Below are 18,874 nucleotides of genomic sequence, written 5' to 3'. Positions count from 1 at the left end.
AAGAGTGTTGATTTAACTTATGTCGAGATCGTTATAATCTTGTTGGTGAATAATTAGTCGAGGTCTACTCTAACCCAAAATTTGATGAGCCAAGACTTAACTCATCTAAATTTTTTTATTTCAAAAAGAGAAATATCAAATATTAAAGTGGAGTACTGCCTAAATCTTTTTGTTTAAAGGAAATCAAGTCATATTTACTACTTAGGCTTTTTTAAAAGAAATCAAGTTAATAAAAACTTATACTTTTAATGAAAATCAGCTTAACTACTGCTTAGACCAACCATCATTGCTACCTCAATATAATAGACAAACGTAAGGACCTCCTTTCTAGTATTCTAAAATTTTTCGGTTGAGTTTCCGCTTAACAAACTAATGTAGTTGTTCATACTCTTGAAAATGCAGTCACCGAATAAACTAGTTGCCTGCGATAAGCAAATGTAGTTGTTCACACTCTTGCAAATGCGGTCCCGTCCCTAAATAACTTGTCACTATAGTTTTGATTACCTACCATTTTAAATTGCTGATATTACATTAAAAGGCATTGGTACCTCAAGTGGACAAATCATGCATATCTATAAATATATACCAAGTTAAAAAATTTGATAGTAGGAAGGAATAAAGAAGCTCCTTTATTCTATTAAGTATCATATCACATTCATATGAAGACACCAAGTGGAAGAATTTGGATGACCACAAATGCACCATTGTAGAGAACATGCAAGAGCCCCTAGCTTGTTCTTGTTCATATTGAAAATTCACAAAAATGGATTCGGTTCCTATAGTGGCTTCTCAATCAATGTACACTATAAATAAACTCTCCAAATGGAATTTCATATAGTCATATTCTCTGATATCTATTAAGTTGATTTTACACCTTTAAGCACTAGTCTCTTTTTCAATTCATACAAAGCAAAAAGAAAAGTCTACCTAAAAAGAAAAAAGAAAAAAAACATGGTTCTTCATTGATTTGAACTAGTCACGTAATCAATGATCTTGTTTCTCATTGATGATGTAACAAAAGTTCAAAGAGCGTGTCCCATATAGTAACTGCTTTTTCATGTTATGGTATAGGATTCCTTTAAGAAAACTTCCAGTCTCACCCCAAAATTTCAAGTTACATCCTCAGTCAAGTTTTGAAAAGCTCAAATTATTTAAATAAGTTTGCGTTAAACGTACTTGTATTGAGTTTCAATGAACATATTCGAGTTGAGTCTATGCAAAGGTAATTGAATTGAGTTTGCATAAACGTATTTGAACTACGTCTGTGTAAACATGGTTGGACTGATTTTGTGAAAGATCTAGAAGCTCGGATGTTGCACGAAATACGTGAACTCAATTTACATAAATGGACTCGAATTGGGTTCCCGTAAGATCTCGAAACTCAAAATTTACATGCAACCTGTGAACTTAGTTTAAGTGCATATATTTAAATTGAGTTCTAGTATGTGTACACATCATAAACTATTTCTAAAAGTATTATAAAACATTCATACAAATATTACTGCCTATATTATTAAACCAAAGAAGCTCTTCAAAATTAATAATTCTCTAACAGCATGTACTCAAGTAACACAATTTGAACCAACTGAAAGAGACTACATCAACCATGGTGCTTTTACAGTGTCCATCCATAGAATACATTATCAAAATCCTCTCTCTCCTACCTTCAAATCACAGCAAAAAGTAAGCAACTTTACATTATGGGAGAGTTCAATGGAGGCCCTCCAGTGCTGGTAAAAAGTTCTTTTAATATTCCACATATTGAGAACATGCTTTCTTCTAACCACTAGCCCCCAATAATGACCATTGCATGTGTAAACAAAGGTGTACTGAGATGATTATGAGGTGTTCCTGTGTGATTAAAAGTAAGCTTCAGAAACAATAGATATCTGCAATAGTAGTATCCACACACTTTAAACTTTATCACATAATATAAATGAGTAAATTGAAAATCTTGTTTTGTTTACATGGACTGTTCAAAAGGTGACATATTCTTGTCAAGTGACCCTAATGGCTGGCCCATGTACCACATTCTTTATTGAGAGTTCTACTTAATTGTACCAATAACTAAATCACATGAGGTGTTGGCCGTAATGATCAAAGAGATTTGCTCTATTTATCTTTGATGATGGCCAGGGCCGGCCCTGTGCAAGTGCATCAAGGCCCTTGGCACAGGGCCTAAAACTTAGAGGGGCCTCAAAATTTTGAAAAAACAAAAAAAAAAACTTGTACCTACGGCCAAAATCCGTCACTAAATGTTCTTTTTCCCTAGGTAAAAGTTTAAAAGACATCAATTTTGCTATCAATTATGCATTATCCATAGGTAAATGCCTATTTGTCTGTGGGTAAAAGTCTTTAGATTTTTTTCAGTTATTTTTAAATGAAAAATTGTCAAGATTATAACGGGGCCTCCGAATTGTCGGGGACGGCCCTGATGATGGCACATATCATGTTTTCACTACATAGGTTACAACCTGAACCACTTATCCAGAGAATAGAAAATTGACTCTCCTAAATGTACCTAATTTTTATGAGGAATGCTTCTGTCAAACTTTTCCAGGAAAGATCATTGTTGTCGTTCCTGGATTGCAGAAAATCGCAGTTTCTTCCAATTTCGCTATGCTACAGTGCTATAGCACCACTATAGCCGCTATTTGACAACACTATATACTAAATATCGTATTGCAGAATTGTTCAAATCCCGCAGCACTATGCTATATTGATGCTATAGCAACTATTTGACAACACTGGGAAAGAACTAATATTATCTAGACAATACCATTACTTCATATCCAAAAATACATAGAGCAATTGTTACAATCTTGTAGTACATATTATAGGTGTATTATTCACAATTCATATTATTCTTATTTAATTACCTTCATAATATTTTACGTCCATTTAAAAATTGTGCTTGTAGTTTTTAAGCTACCAACCTTCACAATGCAACTATTGATTTGATTAGTGGAAGACACAGTCAATTTTTATTTTAGTAAAAGTATATTGATTATCAAATGAATAAAAAGTACCAAAAAGAAAAAAAAACATCAATTTAAATTTCAAGTAAAAAAGCTGTCCCTGTATTCTCACCATACTTGAAGTTCCCTTCTCAAAGCAAAGATTCTGATAAGCATGGATGCTCCAAGTACAATTGCAAACACAAAGGTTCACTACTCATTGACTTGATAGGGGTTATAAGTGGAGGTTGCTGCCACTGCTTTGTGTCGGTTGGGATCCACAAGTCTGCTTCCTTGCTTGTACCGGCCTCCGGAATGGATCGAAAGTAAGCAGTTATCTCCCACCTGCAATCTGTTTAGAGTTGACACAATAAGTTTTGACCTAGGTTTTAGCTAATGTTTGGATAAATAGTTTAATTAAGCGTTTACGGCACAAATGTTTATTATATAAGTGCTGAAGTATAATCTATTCCTATAATAAAATATAAAATAAATTCAAACTGTTTCCATATAAGCTATAATCTGTTTTTCCAAACAGTCTAACAAGTGTTTATGCCAATAGAGAAGCTCAAATAAGTCAATCCAAACAGGCCCTTAGCCTCTATACACACACAAACGAGTCCGGGTATGCTCCATTTACCCCATTTAGGGTCTTGGATGAATGACGTGTTAAAAAAGGATTCAATGGTTCAGATTTAAAATAAACAAAACATTTATTTTTTTAATAAAAAAAAAATAGAGACAACGCCCTTCCTCTTTCTCATCTCTCGTTACAATTGATGTTACATCAGGTGTTACTCCGGTGAATTCTTCAAACGGAAGCTGGGATTTAGGATCCGGTTCAGGATCAAGAACCAAATCTGATTCCGGTTCAGATTTTAAATCGGAGAATCAGTTTTTGTATAGCGGTTTTGTGATGTCGGCAAAATATGACGGTAAAAAAGAGTTGCGGCAGTAAATTAGAGAAAGAGGAAGCGTTGCAAATTATTCTCTATATTTTTTTATTTATTAAAAAAATAGATATTTTGTTTATTTTAAATCTGAACCATTGAATCATTTTTTAACACATGTCATTCATCCAAGACCCTAAATGAGGTAAATGGAGCATATGGTAAATGGAGCATACCCGGACTCCCCACAAACACACACACTACAAAAATTGGCAAACTACTTCCAATTGATTCTAAACTAGCAATCTAATTGATTCTAAACTAGCAATCTATACGAACTGTAACGGATGATGAGATATGGGATTATTGCAAATTTACAGCAAGAAAAGTACGAGAAAAAACCTAAAAAGAAAACCATAATTACACTTTAGGTCCCTCATTTGTTTGAAGCAATCAAATCCTCAGTTTTAATTGAAAATTATGTCTGTATTTTTATTGTTCAGTTACTCACAAGTGTAATGACCTGATGACGTGGCAAACGATTTGTATACACGGCATGACAATTTACCGAGTTGTGATCTCAATGGACCCATAAGTGACTTTAGTCTATTTAAACTCCTCAAAATAAATAGATTAAATATAAAATAACACATTTAAATAAATTAACTTCCTTTACTTAATAGTAAATTCATGTATGTAAATTGTTGGCCACATAACTAGTTCTATAGGTAATTGGATGGCCGAACAACAGAAGGACCTAAATTTTCAACCAAAAATTGAGGATTTCATTACTGGAGAAATTATTGGGCATTGTTGGATCTTTACCATACTGCCTAACTGGAGGAGTGTTTGTAGATTGGGCTCTAGTGATCAAAGCTTGGTGACTCTATGATCTAAAAGGTCTAAACTAATTGAACTTTAGCATTATCTACTACATGATATCTGATGTGAGAATTATACCGTTATTTCCCGCATCCGGATGGATAAAATTGGATAAAATGATGTTTTTTCCCATCCGGATGGATAAAACTGGTCCAAATCTTAAAGGCCATCGGCTTATTGATATTTTTAGCTTGCCTAGTCTTGTACTTCTTGAGTCTTAGAGGCCCATTTTCTATCTATTAGTTTGGATTGATACAAGTTATCAGGCCATCAGGCTCAGATATCATGTTTGGTTTTTAGCATAGGCCCAATTGGAGAAGTGTTTGTATATTGGGCTCTAATTATCAAGCCATGCGGTTCCGAGGTCCAAACGGTCTAAATCAATTGGACTTCACCTCACCTTGCTTATAAACACTTTAGCTTTCTCTATTTTATTCGATGTGGAACTTATTTTTTCTACAGGAAGCAAAACCATGTCTTGACCGTATAGCAGAGAGATTAAAAATACAATTAACCACAGAGAAAGACAAGAAAAAGAGAAACAGAGCTCTTTGCAGAATAATTATGAGCCTGTTTGTTTAAGATTTAAATCAAAACAAAGGTGATTATGGAGTATTAGATAAAATAATCTAGATATTTTATGTGAAGCAAAAGCTAATTTGTGTTTGTTTATAATAGCGAAAATCAGTTTTTTAATCTTCTCTCGCATCAACGACACTCATTAAAATCAGATTTTTTTCAAAACCTACAAAACAACTTCTCATTTCTAAAGAAAAAAAACATTTTTTTTTTTAAATTCTGGTTAATTTAAAAAGCTTAAACAGGCACAATCAAAACAACTGAAACATTTTTCTCTCAATTAATTTGTAACAAACGGGCTATGTTCTGTCCTTACCAGGAGGCAGCTTCTTAGTTAGAGATTCTGAGATTGACAGCTTGCTCATAAATGATCTGAGAGAGAGCTGAAGATCAACCTCTTCCACAGCTGAACTATAGGAGAGGTTCATTGCAAGCTTGAAAACAAATTTCTCGAGAGGAACATTATCAGCATTGAAGAAAATAACAGCTATTCTTTCAACCATCCCCTAGTAAATGGAAGGTAATGAACAAATCAGCAAAACAAAGATAGCAGCCTGTGTAAAAGATCTGGGAGAGCACTTTTTATTTTTATTACAAAGTGTACAAGTGAAATTGTGCGCATGAGCTAGACGCTACACGATAGGATGTAATTGGACAATAACTAATAGCCTAACCCCTAGCATATCATCAACATAACACCGATAAGTGCTAATAATCTAAACATAAATGCGTATATTCTAACATAGCCTTTTTCACCCAGCAAACTTTTTATAGAAAAAGATTGTACTATGATTGCAGCGGTCTTATAGAAGACATCTGAAACATAGCTATAAACACCGATGATAAAAGAAACATGATAAATCTAAGTGTCTGTTTGGCTATAAAGTCTTTTCTGTTTTTCATTTTAATTACAAAACCGTCTCATTGTTTTCACTTTGCTTTTCTGTCTCAAACAATTGTAAAGGAAACAGTGAAAACAACAAAGTTATTTTTTTATCACTATTTCTTGTACAAGTATTTTTTAAAAAAAAAAAAAACAAAGTGAAAAAAGGTGTCGGATTGATAGTTTCAGAGAATTTACCTTACTATATGAGATAAAGAAAAAACTTTTCCACAAAATTATTGGAGCCAAAGAAATTCAGTGTTTTGAGATTTGAATTCCTACCTAACAAATGCAACATTCCCTATGCCCAAATTCACTGGGTTCTCAATTCTCTTTGGTACATGGTATGGTTATGCGATATGCTGCCTATTAAGTATCCGATACGTGGAGGGTATACTGTCAATAATTTTGGGTTCATAAGAGTTCTCATACACCAAAGAATATTACCAAACTTTTTTATCTAATTAAAAACTATAATTGAATGATATAAAATATCATTAATAAAAATGAAATAGATGGAATCATTAGTGTTTATCCATATGGAATAAACAACATAATGCATATAGTTCAGTCACTCTAAGCCTTGAAATTCTAATGTATTCAACATAATGCATATGTTTGCAGCACTGCTTATCTTCCTAAGGTTATAACTTTACACCTTAAGGTTCTCTCTCACCCTACTTTGGTCTTTTTCCTTTGACAAGTGTTTTCTTTCAATTAACTCTTTCAGCTTCCTTAGGTTTACTATTCATAAACTGCCCTATTTTGAAAACTTCTCACCTTTGTGCGAACCGGCACGCAGTAATTAGCGGTTCCAGGAGCGAATTATGTGACTATGTCCCTGAGTAAAAGACACTGTAATTGAGGTACTGATCTTATGGTAAATGGTTGTTGTAGCTAGGGAAGCACCTTCCTTTTCCCCCTCCAAGTTGAGATTATTGTAGGTAGGCATGTGGGGGTGCGAAAAGCTCTAAGACCAAACCTCCAGGTTAATCAGAAACTATAATATTTAAGAGTTTAATGGACATGCAATGATGTAAAATAGTTTTACACCAACATCCAATTAGAACTCATGAAATTGCCATCTAAGCCCACTTTGTTACCACAATATAAAAATAACTGCAAAATAGTTGATTTGGACGTCAGTGTAAAACTAGTTTACACAAACGGTGCATCTCCTCTTTTCTCAATAATTAATAAGTCCTAACCCTCTAACTTCGACAATGGGTTGCCATCACCAACAATGAAACAATAACAAATCTCCATCACCAAATAACATGCACAATATACTCATTTAAGATATATCTGAATCCTACATCACATTTGAAGCAACCTATATTCTATCATTCAAATTCCAAAGCATGACACATATTAGGATGAGTGAAAAAAAATTAAACTATTAAAAAAGACCAACCTTTTGTATAAAGGGAAGAAGTCCTGTAACAGTGGCATGTATGTAATATCTAAGCTGAGGATGACAAGCCCTTTGGACCACCACATTCATATACCTTGCCCTCTCAAAAGCACCTTCTCCATAACCAAAATAACAAAAATCAATTCCAATCATTTATTCTGTTCAGTTATCAAATAAACTAAAAGGAATGTACATACAATAACATAAAATTGCACTGTGCAGCCAAAAATCATTGCTTCTTATTTTTTCAAGCACCCAAACAAACATAAAAGAGTACCTAAATTAAACTTATTGAAGGTGCCTAAATTAAACTTATCATTTTCTCCTATTTGGTACTTAAACTTCAGAAATATAATAAAAAGTTCATAAACTATTCTAAATCTGTCAAAATAGTGGCTCCATATTCAAAATTCTTAAAATTTTGGGAGGGAATAACTTATCCTTAAAAAATGGCTTACATGGTGAGGACTACACTCACTTACAAACTCAAGTTTAAGTATTATCTCATCCAATGTCAGACTCTTAACACACGCACTCATACCCATTATTGGACATTTGGAGTGAGACCCAACCCAAGTGGCCCGGTAGCGTTAATTGATAGCAGGAGCCTCAAAAGATTTTGGATAGGCTATCATACCATCTTAAAATTTGGGCTAAGCCTAACTTATCCTTAACAAAAAATATGATAGATGATAACAATCTAGAGACTAACTTAATACATTGAATATAGCTAACTCTACTCGTCCGTCCTAAAATGAGTGACCTAGTTGACTGTTTTACACGTACGAATGCTTAATTCTGATCTTTAATATCTTTAATTATCTATTAACAAAAATTATATAAAGTATATTCTGAAAATATTCATCTAGACAAATCCAACAATATCTTATATGCGACAATTTATAAACATGTTGGCGATGAAAGAAAGAACAAACCTTGAGGATAAATCCCTTTAAGAAAAACAACAGAGGTAATAGCAACTTCCAAAAATTCAACCAAAACCCGACCTATTTGCCCTGCAACATTAATCATTCTTAATCAGTACTAAAACACAATAATCAAATTCAAAATCAAAATCAAAATCAAAACTTTATTTGCTAAATTTCAAACCTTGTGGAGTTTGATTCTCTCTTCGCTCCATTACAAAAAATCCCCATGTTCAATTTTCAATTCTAATTTCTCTCCAACACTCTTGTATAAAACCGAAAAACCCCTTTTCCAAAAAGGGCATAAAGTTCGATAAAAATAACAAATTTACCACAAATTCGACCCGTTTTCAATTCGGGTCACGGCAAAACCATACGGGTCGAGTTTGACCCGAGTTTTTTTTCTTCTTCTATCTGCTACTTTTGATGACTCTCTCTGTCACTACCAACAGCGAAAATGGCAGGTGAGATTCTTATTTTATTTTTCGTTTGAATTTTGATTAATTAATATTCAATTTTGATTGAAAAAGATTGGATTTTGATTAATGGTTGAATTGAATTTTGAGTTTTAACATTGAAATTTGAAAATTTTAGGAAAAAGCAAAGAAAAGATGGAAGGAGGAAGAAGAGGGAGGGCTTGTGTTGTTGTTTTGGGTGATATTGGACGCAGCCCAAGAATGCAGTATCATGCTCTTTCACTCTCCAATCAGGTTTTGAATTTTTTTGTTAATTTCCAATTTTTGTATAATTACATGTTATATTTAAACTTAATTAAGAATTTAATTTGCATGCACTGCCTGTGTATTCAATCACATCTCATCATGTAAAATTTGTGGAATTTTTTTTTACACTTTCAGTGTATAGAAATTAATTTGTGTATTGACTTGATTTGATTTGATTTCCTATTAGATGAGTATTATTATATCTGTATTGATTTATGAGTTCCTGTAATGATTTTATTTGTACTGTTGGTTGATTGATCTAATGGCTTTTCTATGTGTCATTTCAGGTTTTCCTGGAGGTAGATATTGTTGCATATGGAGGTAATTTTTTTTAGGTTGAAATCCTCTGTAATACCGGTCACTTTCATTTGGAGAGAGATAAATACACGAGAGATTGATGTATTAAATTTTTTATCATTCAAAATTTGTGATTGTCTCTTAGTGTTGTCAATCACGGATCATGGAAAATAGCAGTTTGTTCAAATTTGGATATGTTACATTGTTATAGTGTCACTATAGCCGTTATTTGACAATACTTTGTAAACAATAGCTATTTGTTCAAATTCTGCTATTGTATAGTGCTTTGACAACTCAATCCTACTTTTTCTGTATTGGAATTGTTTAAAATGAACCATTTGGGTTGGATTTTATTAGTACAACATGTCAGGAGCTAATTGCCACTTTTCAAATACAATCTGAATAAGTTTTTGTGTTCAATGTTTTTAACAGGTTCAGAGCCTCATACTTCTCTTCTAGCCAACCCATCTATTCATATTCACCTAATGGTATGTAAATGAAGTAATCTTTTGAGGACAATTTTTTTCCAAAAGTTGATTTAGTTTTGGAACATTCTCAAATTTACAGAAGCAGTGGTCAACAGCACGTCAAAACTTACCGAAGATACTTCAACCTTTCATGCTTTTGTTGAAGCCCTTGATTCAGTTTGTCATGCTTCTTTGGTACCTTTGTGTAAAGATACCTTCTCCTGATATTTTTATTGTCCAGGTTAGTTAACCTTTTATGTTTTCTTTCCCCGTTTATTGATAGATTCAATCCTACTTGCTCTTGCCTAAGTTAGATTTAATGCAACCAGAGATGTGTACTTCAAAATTGGATGAGGCCACTGTGTGAGAAACATCGCAGAAGCTAAATAAATACCATATTCACCTTGTAGTTTGTGTTCGATTAGAATAGTTTGGTGTTTAGGCTGTAAGAGAGATTCTATATTACCCAACTTTACTATCGTCATAGATGATGTTAGGCACTCTATCTGTTGAAGGAAATTTATTCTGATTTTTGGTTAGACTTGGGCCATGTTTGGATAAACAGTTGAATTAAGTGTTTATAGTTTCTATAACAAAAGATTAAATAATGTCAAACTAATTTCACAGCTATAAGTTGTTTTCATAAATTATCCTGGAGAGCTTATGGACATGTCATAAGTTGTTTCCTTATGTTCTCTACAACAGTCTCACATGTGCTGATGCCAGCAGATAAGCTCAAATAAGTCATTCCAAATAGGCCTTAAATGTGTAATGATTCAATAACAAATGAAGAAAAACAACCGGAGCTAGCAGCAATATGATTCTGAAGTTTTGTACTTCATTTCTCCCGTTCCTTTGTTTGTGCAGAATCCTCCTTCCGTTCCAACTCTGGTGGCAGTAAAATGGTCTAGCTGGTTGAGGAATTCATCATTTGTTATAGATTGGCATAATTTTGGATATACTCTACTTGGAATGTCCCTTGGAAGGAATAGCCGTTTTGTCTCTTTATACAAATGGTATTAGTTTATCATTTTTAAATTTTTACATTTGCTGAAGTGAATTTTTCTATTTGCTCTTTCATGACTTTTGCTTTCTTAAATTTGTTGCTAATGTGATTAATTTTCATAACTCCATTTAGGTTTGAGAAGCATTATGGTAAAATGGCAGACGCTTCACTATGCGTAACAAAAGCTATGCAACATGAATTGGCTCAAAACTGGGGAATTAAGTAAGAAACTCAGCTAAAAGTTCAAAAATATTGTTTCTATAACCTATAATTGTTTCTGTGAACTGTTAAGCAATCTAATATGGTGTTCATTCCTTAACTTCATAGTGCTACGGTATTGTATGACCAGCCCCCCGACTTCTTTCATCCGGCTTCACTCGAGGAGAGGCATAAGGTGATACAGTTGTCCAATTGTTTAGTGACTCTGAATGTTGTTACATATCGTACCAAACATTCTTCAAGATTTCCTAATACAATATAGATAGTTTATAGTTGTTTTGCAGATTGAATGAACACTTTCATCATCCTCTTGATGTTAGAGATTGTGTTAGCAATGGTGAGATTGCTTTACAATCCCGATATATATTGATCTTAGTTGTCGGCATATTATTTGTTAATGCCCTTGCTTCCTGCAGGAACATCACTGATGAGTAGCCAAATCCAAAATGAGACTTTATTTACAACTGAGGCTGGTTCAAACGTAAGTTTGAAGCCAAACCGACCTGCACTTGTTGTAAGTAGCACAAGCTGGTAAGTTTATCCTTTAATTAATTGCATGCGTTATTAGCATTAAAATTGTCAGTATATATGTTTTATTTACGTCGTATAACCCCAATACAGGACTCCTGATGAAGATTTTGGCATTCTCTTAGAAGCTGCTTTAATGTATGACAGACGTGTTGCTGCTATATTAAATGAAGATGATTCACTAGATGAGGAGGTCATTTGGAAAGAAATATCTGACGGAAAACAATGTTTATATCCGAGATTGTTGTTCGTCATCACTGGTATAATTTTTTTTTATATTTCACCATCTGAAGCATTGAGAATCATAAGGAACTATTTAACGAAGAATCTTCCTTGATAAAGGTAAAGGTCCTGAAAAAGCAAAGTATGAGGCTAAAATAAAGTCATTGAAACTTAAACGTGTGGCATTTCGTACCATGTGGCTGTCTGCTGATGATTATCCATTACTGCTAGGTACGTTGGTTTGTTCTTTGATTTATAAAATTTCGTTGCATAGTCGTGAATTATTTGATGTTAACATCTTAGAGTAATTTCAGGATCAGCTGATCTTGGTGTTTGTCTACATACTTCATCCTCGGGATTAGACCTTCCCATGAAGGTAACCTTGTTATATATCGTTGGATAAACCAAGATGTGATGTGATATGTATAGGCTATTTTTCATTTCATGTCATAAACTTTGCTTTGGTTTTGAAAGTAGTTTTTTCCGTGAAGTCGCCAGCTTTATATTTTTTGAGTATGTTGGTAACATTTGACATCGTATTTCATTCAATACAACTATTTCTTTGAGTCATATCTATTCAGCATGTTTCTAAATTTTCTTCTTTGGCTGTACCAGGTTGTTGATATGTTTGGCTGTGGACTGCCTGTTTGTGCTGTTTCATATTCTTGGTAAGCTATGTACTTCCTTTCAAAATTGATGCTTGTATTTTTTGAAGTTCAGACATTATTATCGTTTCATTTATTGGTCAAATCTATTACTTTCTTGAAGCATTAAAGAGCTGGTCAGCGTTGACAAAAATGGTCTTCTCTTCTCTTCATCTTCAGAGCTGGCTGATGAATTTTTGGTAAGTTTGTTTATGATTGCATGTCCGGAGCTCACTAGATAATACACAATCTATTTAAACTATATCTTAGCCATCTGTATGCATTCAGTTTTTGCATCTTTGTGGTACATTTAGATGTTAGATGCAGATAGACATTACATTTCATATTTTTAGATTGTTTTATCTCTTTAAGTTCTTGATTCACAACATGGACAATATTTATGTCTAATCATGAGCATACTAATTTGTTTTCTTGTTGAATCTACGTAGACACTCTTCAAGGGATTTCCCAACGAGTGTGATTCTTTGAAGGTTCTCAAATCAGGTGCATTAGATACCGGTGCTTCATCAAGGTGGGTTACTGAATGGGAAGAACATGCAAAGCCACTGATAACCGAGGCAAGTTCATACTGTTTTGCTTTACATATTTTCATAATCAATTCTATCATTCATATGTATGATTCATAGCCAATTCTACTGTCACCTTTTTATATGCTGCCTTGGTTTAAAGGGTTATTCCTGTTAACCTGAAATTAGTGGCATTTGAATTTGCAGGTTATATCAAGATTTTGATTTTCTGTGTTCTTAGAAGACGTCTTTGACCACTAACAGAAAAATTTGGTAAATCTGTTGGTTTGATTGATCCTATAGATGGTGGATTAGCATCATATGCTAATAATATGGTTTGACAATGTTCAAGTCAGAGTTGCCTTCAACAGAATATGTATGCAGCGATCTTTAACATCTGTCTAATGTTGACTTGCTGCATTTGTTGTAAATAGAAGTCTGAAAATTTTGTTTTATTTGAATTAGGGTTTATTTTCTTTTAATATGTACCGATTCTGAGATTCATTATATATTTCAGTAAAAGTGAGGTTATTTTATACTAAAGCTTGCAGATTAGATTGTTGTTTTCTGGTGATCTTGTGTGTACTTTTGACAAACTACTTGTTATTTAAGTGTGGCAGAACTCGCTCCCAAGATTTAATTAACAACCGGAAAGATAAGATGCAAAATTAAAAAGTGAAATTGTATACTATTAGAAAACAAATGAGTAAATGAGAAACTACAATTGAAATATCTAGGACAGTACTATTAAGAAATTATAATTAAAATATTTAAAATCACAGCAACATGACCCTTACACACACAAAAAGGAAAAATAGGAAACAATGAAACTATACAAACATCGTTTCTAGAATAATTTATTGACACGTTAAAGCTTGTCCTCGAACTCGGAGAGAGGAATCAGCTGATCCTTTAAACCTTTCTTTTTTCTTATCTCGACAACGCGTGCAGCAGCTGGTGTCCCGGGTTCTAACGGATCAGATGGCAACATATCCCAGTGGTCAAATACCAACTGAGGGAAAGCCTGTCCTCCAGTTTGAGCCCTTAATGATTCATTGAATTGAAATGATTCAATAACAGGCAAGTATGCCTTAACATTGTAAAGTGGGGTGTTAGGCCTCTGGAATTCGTCAAACACATGACCTCTTTTCTGATTAAGAACACTGTATATACCTCCAAGAGCATGTTCAGGTGCTTGTATTTCAACCAGATACACCGGCTCTAGAAGTCTCGGCTTTGCTGTAAGCATAGCAGCATAGAACACTCTTCTAGCAGTTGGAATGATCTGGCCGCCTCCTCTGTGAATGGCATCAGTATGAAGAACAACATCACAAACCTCAAAACAGACTCCTCGCAGGTTCTCATCAGCCATTGGACCTTCTTTTGACGCCATCTGAAAACCTGTAACGACAGAGTCCTTGATTTCGTTCAGATATTGTACGCCTTTACATGTGTCTACCACCATGTTGGGACCTGTTGTCTCAGGGCCGAAACACCATACTTTTTTGGCAATATCTTTGTCCCAACCAAACTCGTCAGACAATATTTTTAAACGGTTTTTTGGGTCATCCCTTGGTCCAATCTTTCCATCATCGATGGCCTCTGCAAGCCCTTCCTCCATTGGCCTTGCTTCCATGTATAAACGGTTGTGTTTGTTTGGTGACTTGCTCATCACAGTATGGCTAGACTTCTCAAGCACAGTCTCGCGGAAAGAAACGATAGGATCTGATTTTGTAATCTCAGCTCCATTCATGAAATCATCCTGCAAATCCTTCAAGCAGATTTCAAGATGCAGCTCACCAGCAGCAGCTATGATATGTTCTCCAGTCTCTGAAATTGTACACGCCACCATGGGATCTGACTTTGCTAACCGTTTAAGGCCTTCGACTAGCTTGGGAAGATCAGATGCAACCTTGCATGTAACTGCTACACTTCCCACAGGTGACACTGAAAACTTCATAGCTCTAATAGGGTGTGCGTCGACTTCTTTCTCATTTGTTAAAGTAGCATTCTTGGTAATGAATTGATCCAAACCCACCATGGCAACTGTATTTCCACAAGGGACATCCTCCACCGTTTCTTGCTTCTTTCCCATCCAAATAACCGTTCTCTGAACACTTTTCAAATACAAATCTTTCTTCTCCCCAGGGATATAATTTGGTCCCATAATTCTGACCTTCATACCAGTTGAAACCTTACCTGAAAACACACGACCGAAAGCATAAAACCTACCATTATCAGAGGCAGGAATCATCTTTGAGACATAAAGTATTAAAGGTCCTTCAGGATCACAATTTCGGATCGCAGAAGCATAAGGATCATCAAGGGGGCCCTCATACAAATTCTCGACACGATACTTTTGAGCCTTGGCAGGAGAAGGAAGGTGAAAAATCATCATCTCCAAAAGGGCAGTACTAGCTGGGAGCCAACTCTGCATAACACGCTTCATCAAAGCCTTTCCTGTTAATTCTTTCTCTTCTGACTTCAAATTCACCCCAAGTTTCTGCAACATCGGCCACAACTTACCCTTCTGATCATTCATACAAAGTTCAATAATCTGCTTGATTGGTTCATAACAAAACTGAACAAAACCGCGCTTGCAAGTAGGCGTCGATGTGTGCTTGTTGGTCCACTTTTTGGTAGAAGAGTCAAAGAAATTCTCACCCCAAAGCCTATTCATCATCTTCTCCTCATCAACTCCAAACTTTGAAGCATACATCTTAGCAAAGTTGGTGAGAGTAAAAGACCATCCATGTAAACCAGCTGAAAAAGAAACTGTTCCCTTTTCAGGGTAAACCTGAACATCACCAAGTAAAGCATCTTCATATGTTGCCATGACGACGTTCACACTCTCAATGACTCTCTGAATGGTTGAGTATGCCTCTTCTCCATCAAGATGAAGCTCAAGAAAACATCTATCCATTTTGTTAACTGTTAAAACGGGTTTAATCCTTTCTCCAAGTGCTTGTCTCAGCACAGTTTCAGTTTGTACACAGACCCCTTCAACACAATCCACCACAACAAGTGCTCCATCGGTGATGCGAAGTGCGGCTGTGACCTCTGACGAGAAATCTACGTGCCCAGGTGAGTCAATGAGGTTTATAAGGTACTTGTTCCCTTCCCGTTGTCCCTTGAAATTCTTCAAATCACCATCACTCATCTCATAGTAGAGAGATATACCGGTTGACTTGATTGTTATGCCACGCTCAGATTCATCTTGACGAGTATCTGTCATCCTAACCTCTCCTGCAACCTCTTGTGCTATAATGCCAGCAGCAGCCACAAGAGAATCAGTTAGAGTTGATTTTCCTGCATTCAAGAAACTAAATCAAAATACTGTAGTATCGACAAAATAATCCAATTGAATGAAACAGAATTTGAAAATATTTTTCGTTTTTAGTTTTCTGAGAGAATAATTGAAACAAAATTTATCAAATATTTATTGCTCAATTACATTCTCAAGTGTTAATTATCAAACAGCTTATTTTTTAACTGCAATACTGTCTGAAATTTTTGAACTTGAAGCAAAAGTTCAGATAAAATTTCAATTTCCGAACTACAATTATTTTCAAAAGATCTAGGTGTACCATACCGTGATCGACATGAGCAATAACAGACATATTCCGAATGTTGTGTTTGAGGTCCATGATCCATCGAAGTTCATCCACTGTGAACTTCACCTGCACAATTGTACATTATATATTGACAAGTTTACCTTTAAGGAAAATGAATAGTATACAAAAATAAATTTGAATTTGTCAAAAAAAAAAAAATTTGAAAAACAAAGTGAGAGAGAGATAGAAAGCCTTGTCAACTCACCATCTTGACAGGTTTTATTCCTTGCAAACAAGAGCTTGACTGTGAAAACATAAAAAATGAGCATAGGTTTAGTACTTGAAAGATCAAAAGTTTGAAATCCAAAACAATACTAATATTCATAATCACTGTTATATTTCAAACAACAAAAGGAAAATGAACTTTACCACAGACACTTGACAAGTACGAGGAAGTTGATTGCATGTTAGAGTAGAAGACTAATAATTGTCATTTATAGAAGCGAAATGTTTAGCTCATATGTCTGTTGAGTAATTCCGTCAAAAAAAAATGTCTGTTGAGTAATTGGAGTCAAACTTTGAAAAAGAGAAATTTATTAAAAAATGAGATAAGAATTGAGATAATTTGACTTGGGAAGCTTTATTTTTTATTTTTGGTAGAGTGATCCATCCAAGGAAGTTTCTTGGAGTGCTGTGCAAGAAAATTGACTAGTTCCTTTTTTCTTAAATATAGTAAATTATTTTTATTTATATTGTTTATTTGAAGTTTGAAATTCATGTTTCAACATATCAAATGTTCGTACAAAATTTTACTATATGAGTTGTACTCTTTTAAAAAAAAACTGTACGAATTGTATTTACTGTACAAAATTGTAACACTCTATTGAATACTTTTGTCACAAAAAAAAAAAAAACTTTGAATAGGTACTTCCTTAACAATTCTCTATAAATATGAAATTTCACCTATTTAATTGTTTAATTAATGTCGTATCATACTAATGATCAAATGCACAAAATTTGATTTGTAATCTTAAAAGTTGACATTTATTTACGTTATTAAAAATAATGGAGTTACACCACACGTTGTTACTTTTCCCAAGACACACTTCATAGTTGAGATTTATGTGAAATGGACGGATCATAGAATTTGTTAAATGAAATCTCATTTTCTTTTGTTTGTAGATGATGTGACAAATATCACATAAAGCTACACACAATTGTGAAGTTCCGTCTATGAACTATTTAATAAAAAAACTTCAAAGTTGTTTTGACTGTGTGACGTCTCAAACTATAAGGGGCACCAGTAAAAAAAAAAGAAGTCAAAACTCAAAGCTATGAAAATTTCTCAAGGTTTTAAAAGACAACCAAAATTACATGTGGGAGATTTTCAATTAAAAGTTCTAGCTCATTTCAATTTGGTCCCTGACTTTTGGCTGCATGTAATATGGCTTGAGTGGCTAGCAAGTCACGTTAACAGACTAAAACTAACAGGGAAATTAACTTGATCAATGTTATGATTAGTTGCTCTGAAATAGAAATTATGATTTTGACCCCAAAGTAGCAGTTCAGTTCGTAACTTGCAAATGGTTTTCATCTGTTTATAAACCCTTCTTGTGTCTTTATAAGCCCTTCGAGAGCAAATGTGTGGTGGCTTTGGCTACCCAATTTTTTATTTGAAGAAATAAGCATAATTTGGCTACCTTAAGTAAGTTCATTTGTCATTAGTTAATTAAAATAAAAAAGTAAGAAGATTATCGCTTGTTTGATAGATTTATTTTATCTTATTTTTGACAATTTATGTCTTTTTAGCAACTACAAATAGAATTTTTTAGCAATGAAAATCTTCAATACAAAATTCAAACATAAAATAATTTGTGAGTTTTTTGCTAATTAATCAGTTGCTTACGTTTAAAAAAACGACATTGTTAGTTAATTTAATATAAAATCAATTATAGATGTCACTTGAATCTTTACGAACTCAAAAAATTAAGTAGCTATTTTTAAGTTTTCATTTTCTTGGTGTGTTTCAGTTTTTATTTTCTTGGTGTTGCTTTAGTCTACATTTTATGTAAGTAAAATTATTATGAATTGTTTTGAGGGACCAAATTGTGTATTTACCTATAAAAACTAAAACCATAATCTGCATGTTATATTTCA

At 33.9% G+C, this 18,874-nt stretch overlaps 3 protein-coding genes across 6 annotated transcripts; 1 reads left to right on the top strand and 2 right to left on the bottom strand.

Moving 5' to 3' along the window:
- Positions 1 to 1,407: 1,407 nt before the first annotated feature.
- Positions 1,408 to 8,773, bottom strand: REV7 (DNA-binding HORMA family protein). 4 transcript variants are annotated; one of them, XM_085745191.1, is made up of 6 exons: positions 8,716 to 8,773; positions 8,541 to 8,621; positions 7,606 to 7,721; positions 5,625 to 5,814; positions 3,091 to 3,309; positions 1,408 to 1,851 (listed from the first exon to the last, which is right to left on the bottom strand). In XM_085745191.1, exons 1-5 carry the CDS (start codon positions 8,744 to 8,746, stop codon positions 3,110 to 3,112), a joined length of 618 nt encoding a protein of 205 aa, XP_085601317.1. In that variant the 5' UTR covers positions 8,747 to 8,773; the 3' UTR covers positions 1,408 to 1,851; positions 3,091 to 3,109. The 4 variants fall into 4 exon arrangements, with proteins under 4 accessions (XP_085601317.1, XP_085601318.1, XP_085601319.1 ...); XM_085745192.1 differs by having other exon boundaries at positions 3,096 to 3,309; XM_085745193.1 differs by having other exon boundaries at positions 7,606 to 7,718.
- Positions 8,774 to 8,969: 196 nt separating this feature from the next.
- Positions 8,970 to 13,737, top strand: LOC146949088 (UDP-Glycosyltransferase superfamily protein). Its single transcript, XM_085745190.1, has 17 exons — positions 8,970 to 8,995; positions 9,126 to 9,241; positions 9,541 to 9,574; positions 9,983 to 10,038; positions 10,118 to 10,258; positions 10,885 to 11,033; positions 11,156 to 11,245; positions 11,351 to 11,417; positions 11,516 to 11,579; positions 11,659 to 11,773; positions 11,864 to 12,030; positions 12,113 to 12,223; positions 12,307 to 12,368; positions 12,608 to 12,660; positions 12,761 to 12,836; positions 13,086 to 13,214; positions 13,371 to 13,737. Exons 1-17 carry the CDS (start codon positions 8,989 to 8,991, stop codon positions 13,386 to 13,388), a joined length of 1,455 nt encoding a protein of 484 aa, XP_085601316.1. The 5' UTR covers positions 8,970 to 8,988; the 3' UTR covers positions 13,389 to 13,737.
- A 96-nt stretch (positions 13,738 to 13,833) lies between these two features.
- LOC146949087 (elongation factor 2-like) lies at positions 13,834 to 17,284 on the bottom strand. Its single transcript, XM_085745189.1, has 4 exons — positions 17,147 to 17,284; positions 16,983 to 17,021; positions 16,756 to 16,843; positions 13,834 to 16,472 (listed from the first exon to the last, which is right to left on the bottom strand). The coding sequence occupies exons 2-4, from the start codon at positions 16,983 to 16,985 to the stop codon at positions 14,032 to 14,034; spliced, it is 2,532 nt and encodes an 843-aa protein (XP_085601315.1). The 5' UTR covers positions 16,986 to 17,021; positions 17,147 to 17,284; the 3' UTR covers positions 13,834 to 14,031.
- Between the last annotated feature and the right edge of the window lie 1,590 nt (positions 17,285 to 18,874).

The sequence above is a fragment of the Medicago sativa genome, chromosome 2 (genome assembly GCF_051527215.1).
Source record: "Medicago sativa cultivar Bolivia chromosome 2, Bolivia_mono, whole genome shotgun sequence".
Lineage (NCBI taxonomy): Eukaryota > Viridiplantae > Streptophyta > Magnoliopsida > Fabales > Fabaceae > Medicago > Medicago sativa.
Note: the sequence above shows the minus strand (reverse complement) of the source record. Positions and strands in the feature narration are given on the sequence as shown.

What these genes read in the sequence shown, in the direction of transcription:
- REV7 (XM_085745191.1), bottom strand. Translation starts at nt 8,746, where the DNA reads ATGGAGCGAAGAGAGAATCAAACTCCACAAG. An exon ending in TAAAGGGATTTATCCTCAAG is followed by an intron (nt 7,722 to 8,540) that starts GTTTGTTCTTTC and finishes TTGGTTATGGAG; the next exon opens with AAGGTGCTTTTGAGAGGGCA. An exon ending in TTCTTCCCTTTATACAAAAG is followed by an intron (nt 5,815 to 7,605) that starts GTTGGTCTTTTT and finishes TCCATTTACTAG; the next exon opens with GGGATGGTTGAAAGAATAGC.
- LOC146949088 (XM_085745190.1), top strand. An exon ending in CTGATATTTTTATTGTCCAG is followed by an intron (nt 10,259 to 10,884) that starts GTTAGTTAACCT and finishes TTGTTTGTGCAG; the next exon opens with AATCCTCCTTCCGTTCCAAC. An exon ending in TGTGCTGTTTCATATTCTTG is followed by an intron (nt 12,661 to 12,760) that starts GTAAGCTATGTA and finishes ACTTTCTTGAAG; the next exon opens with CATTAAAGAGCTGGTCAGCG.
- LOC146949087 (XM_085745189.1), bottom strand. An exon ending in TATTGCTCATGTCGATCACG is followed by an intron (nt 16,473 to 16,755) that starts GTATGGTACACC and finishes TCTTGAATGCAG; the next exon opens with GAAAATCAACTCTAACTGAT.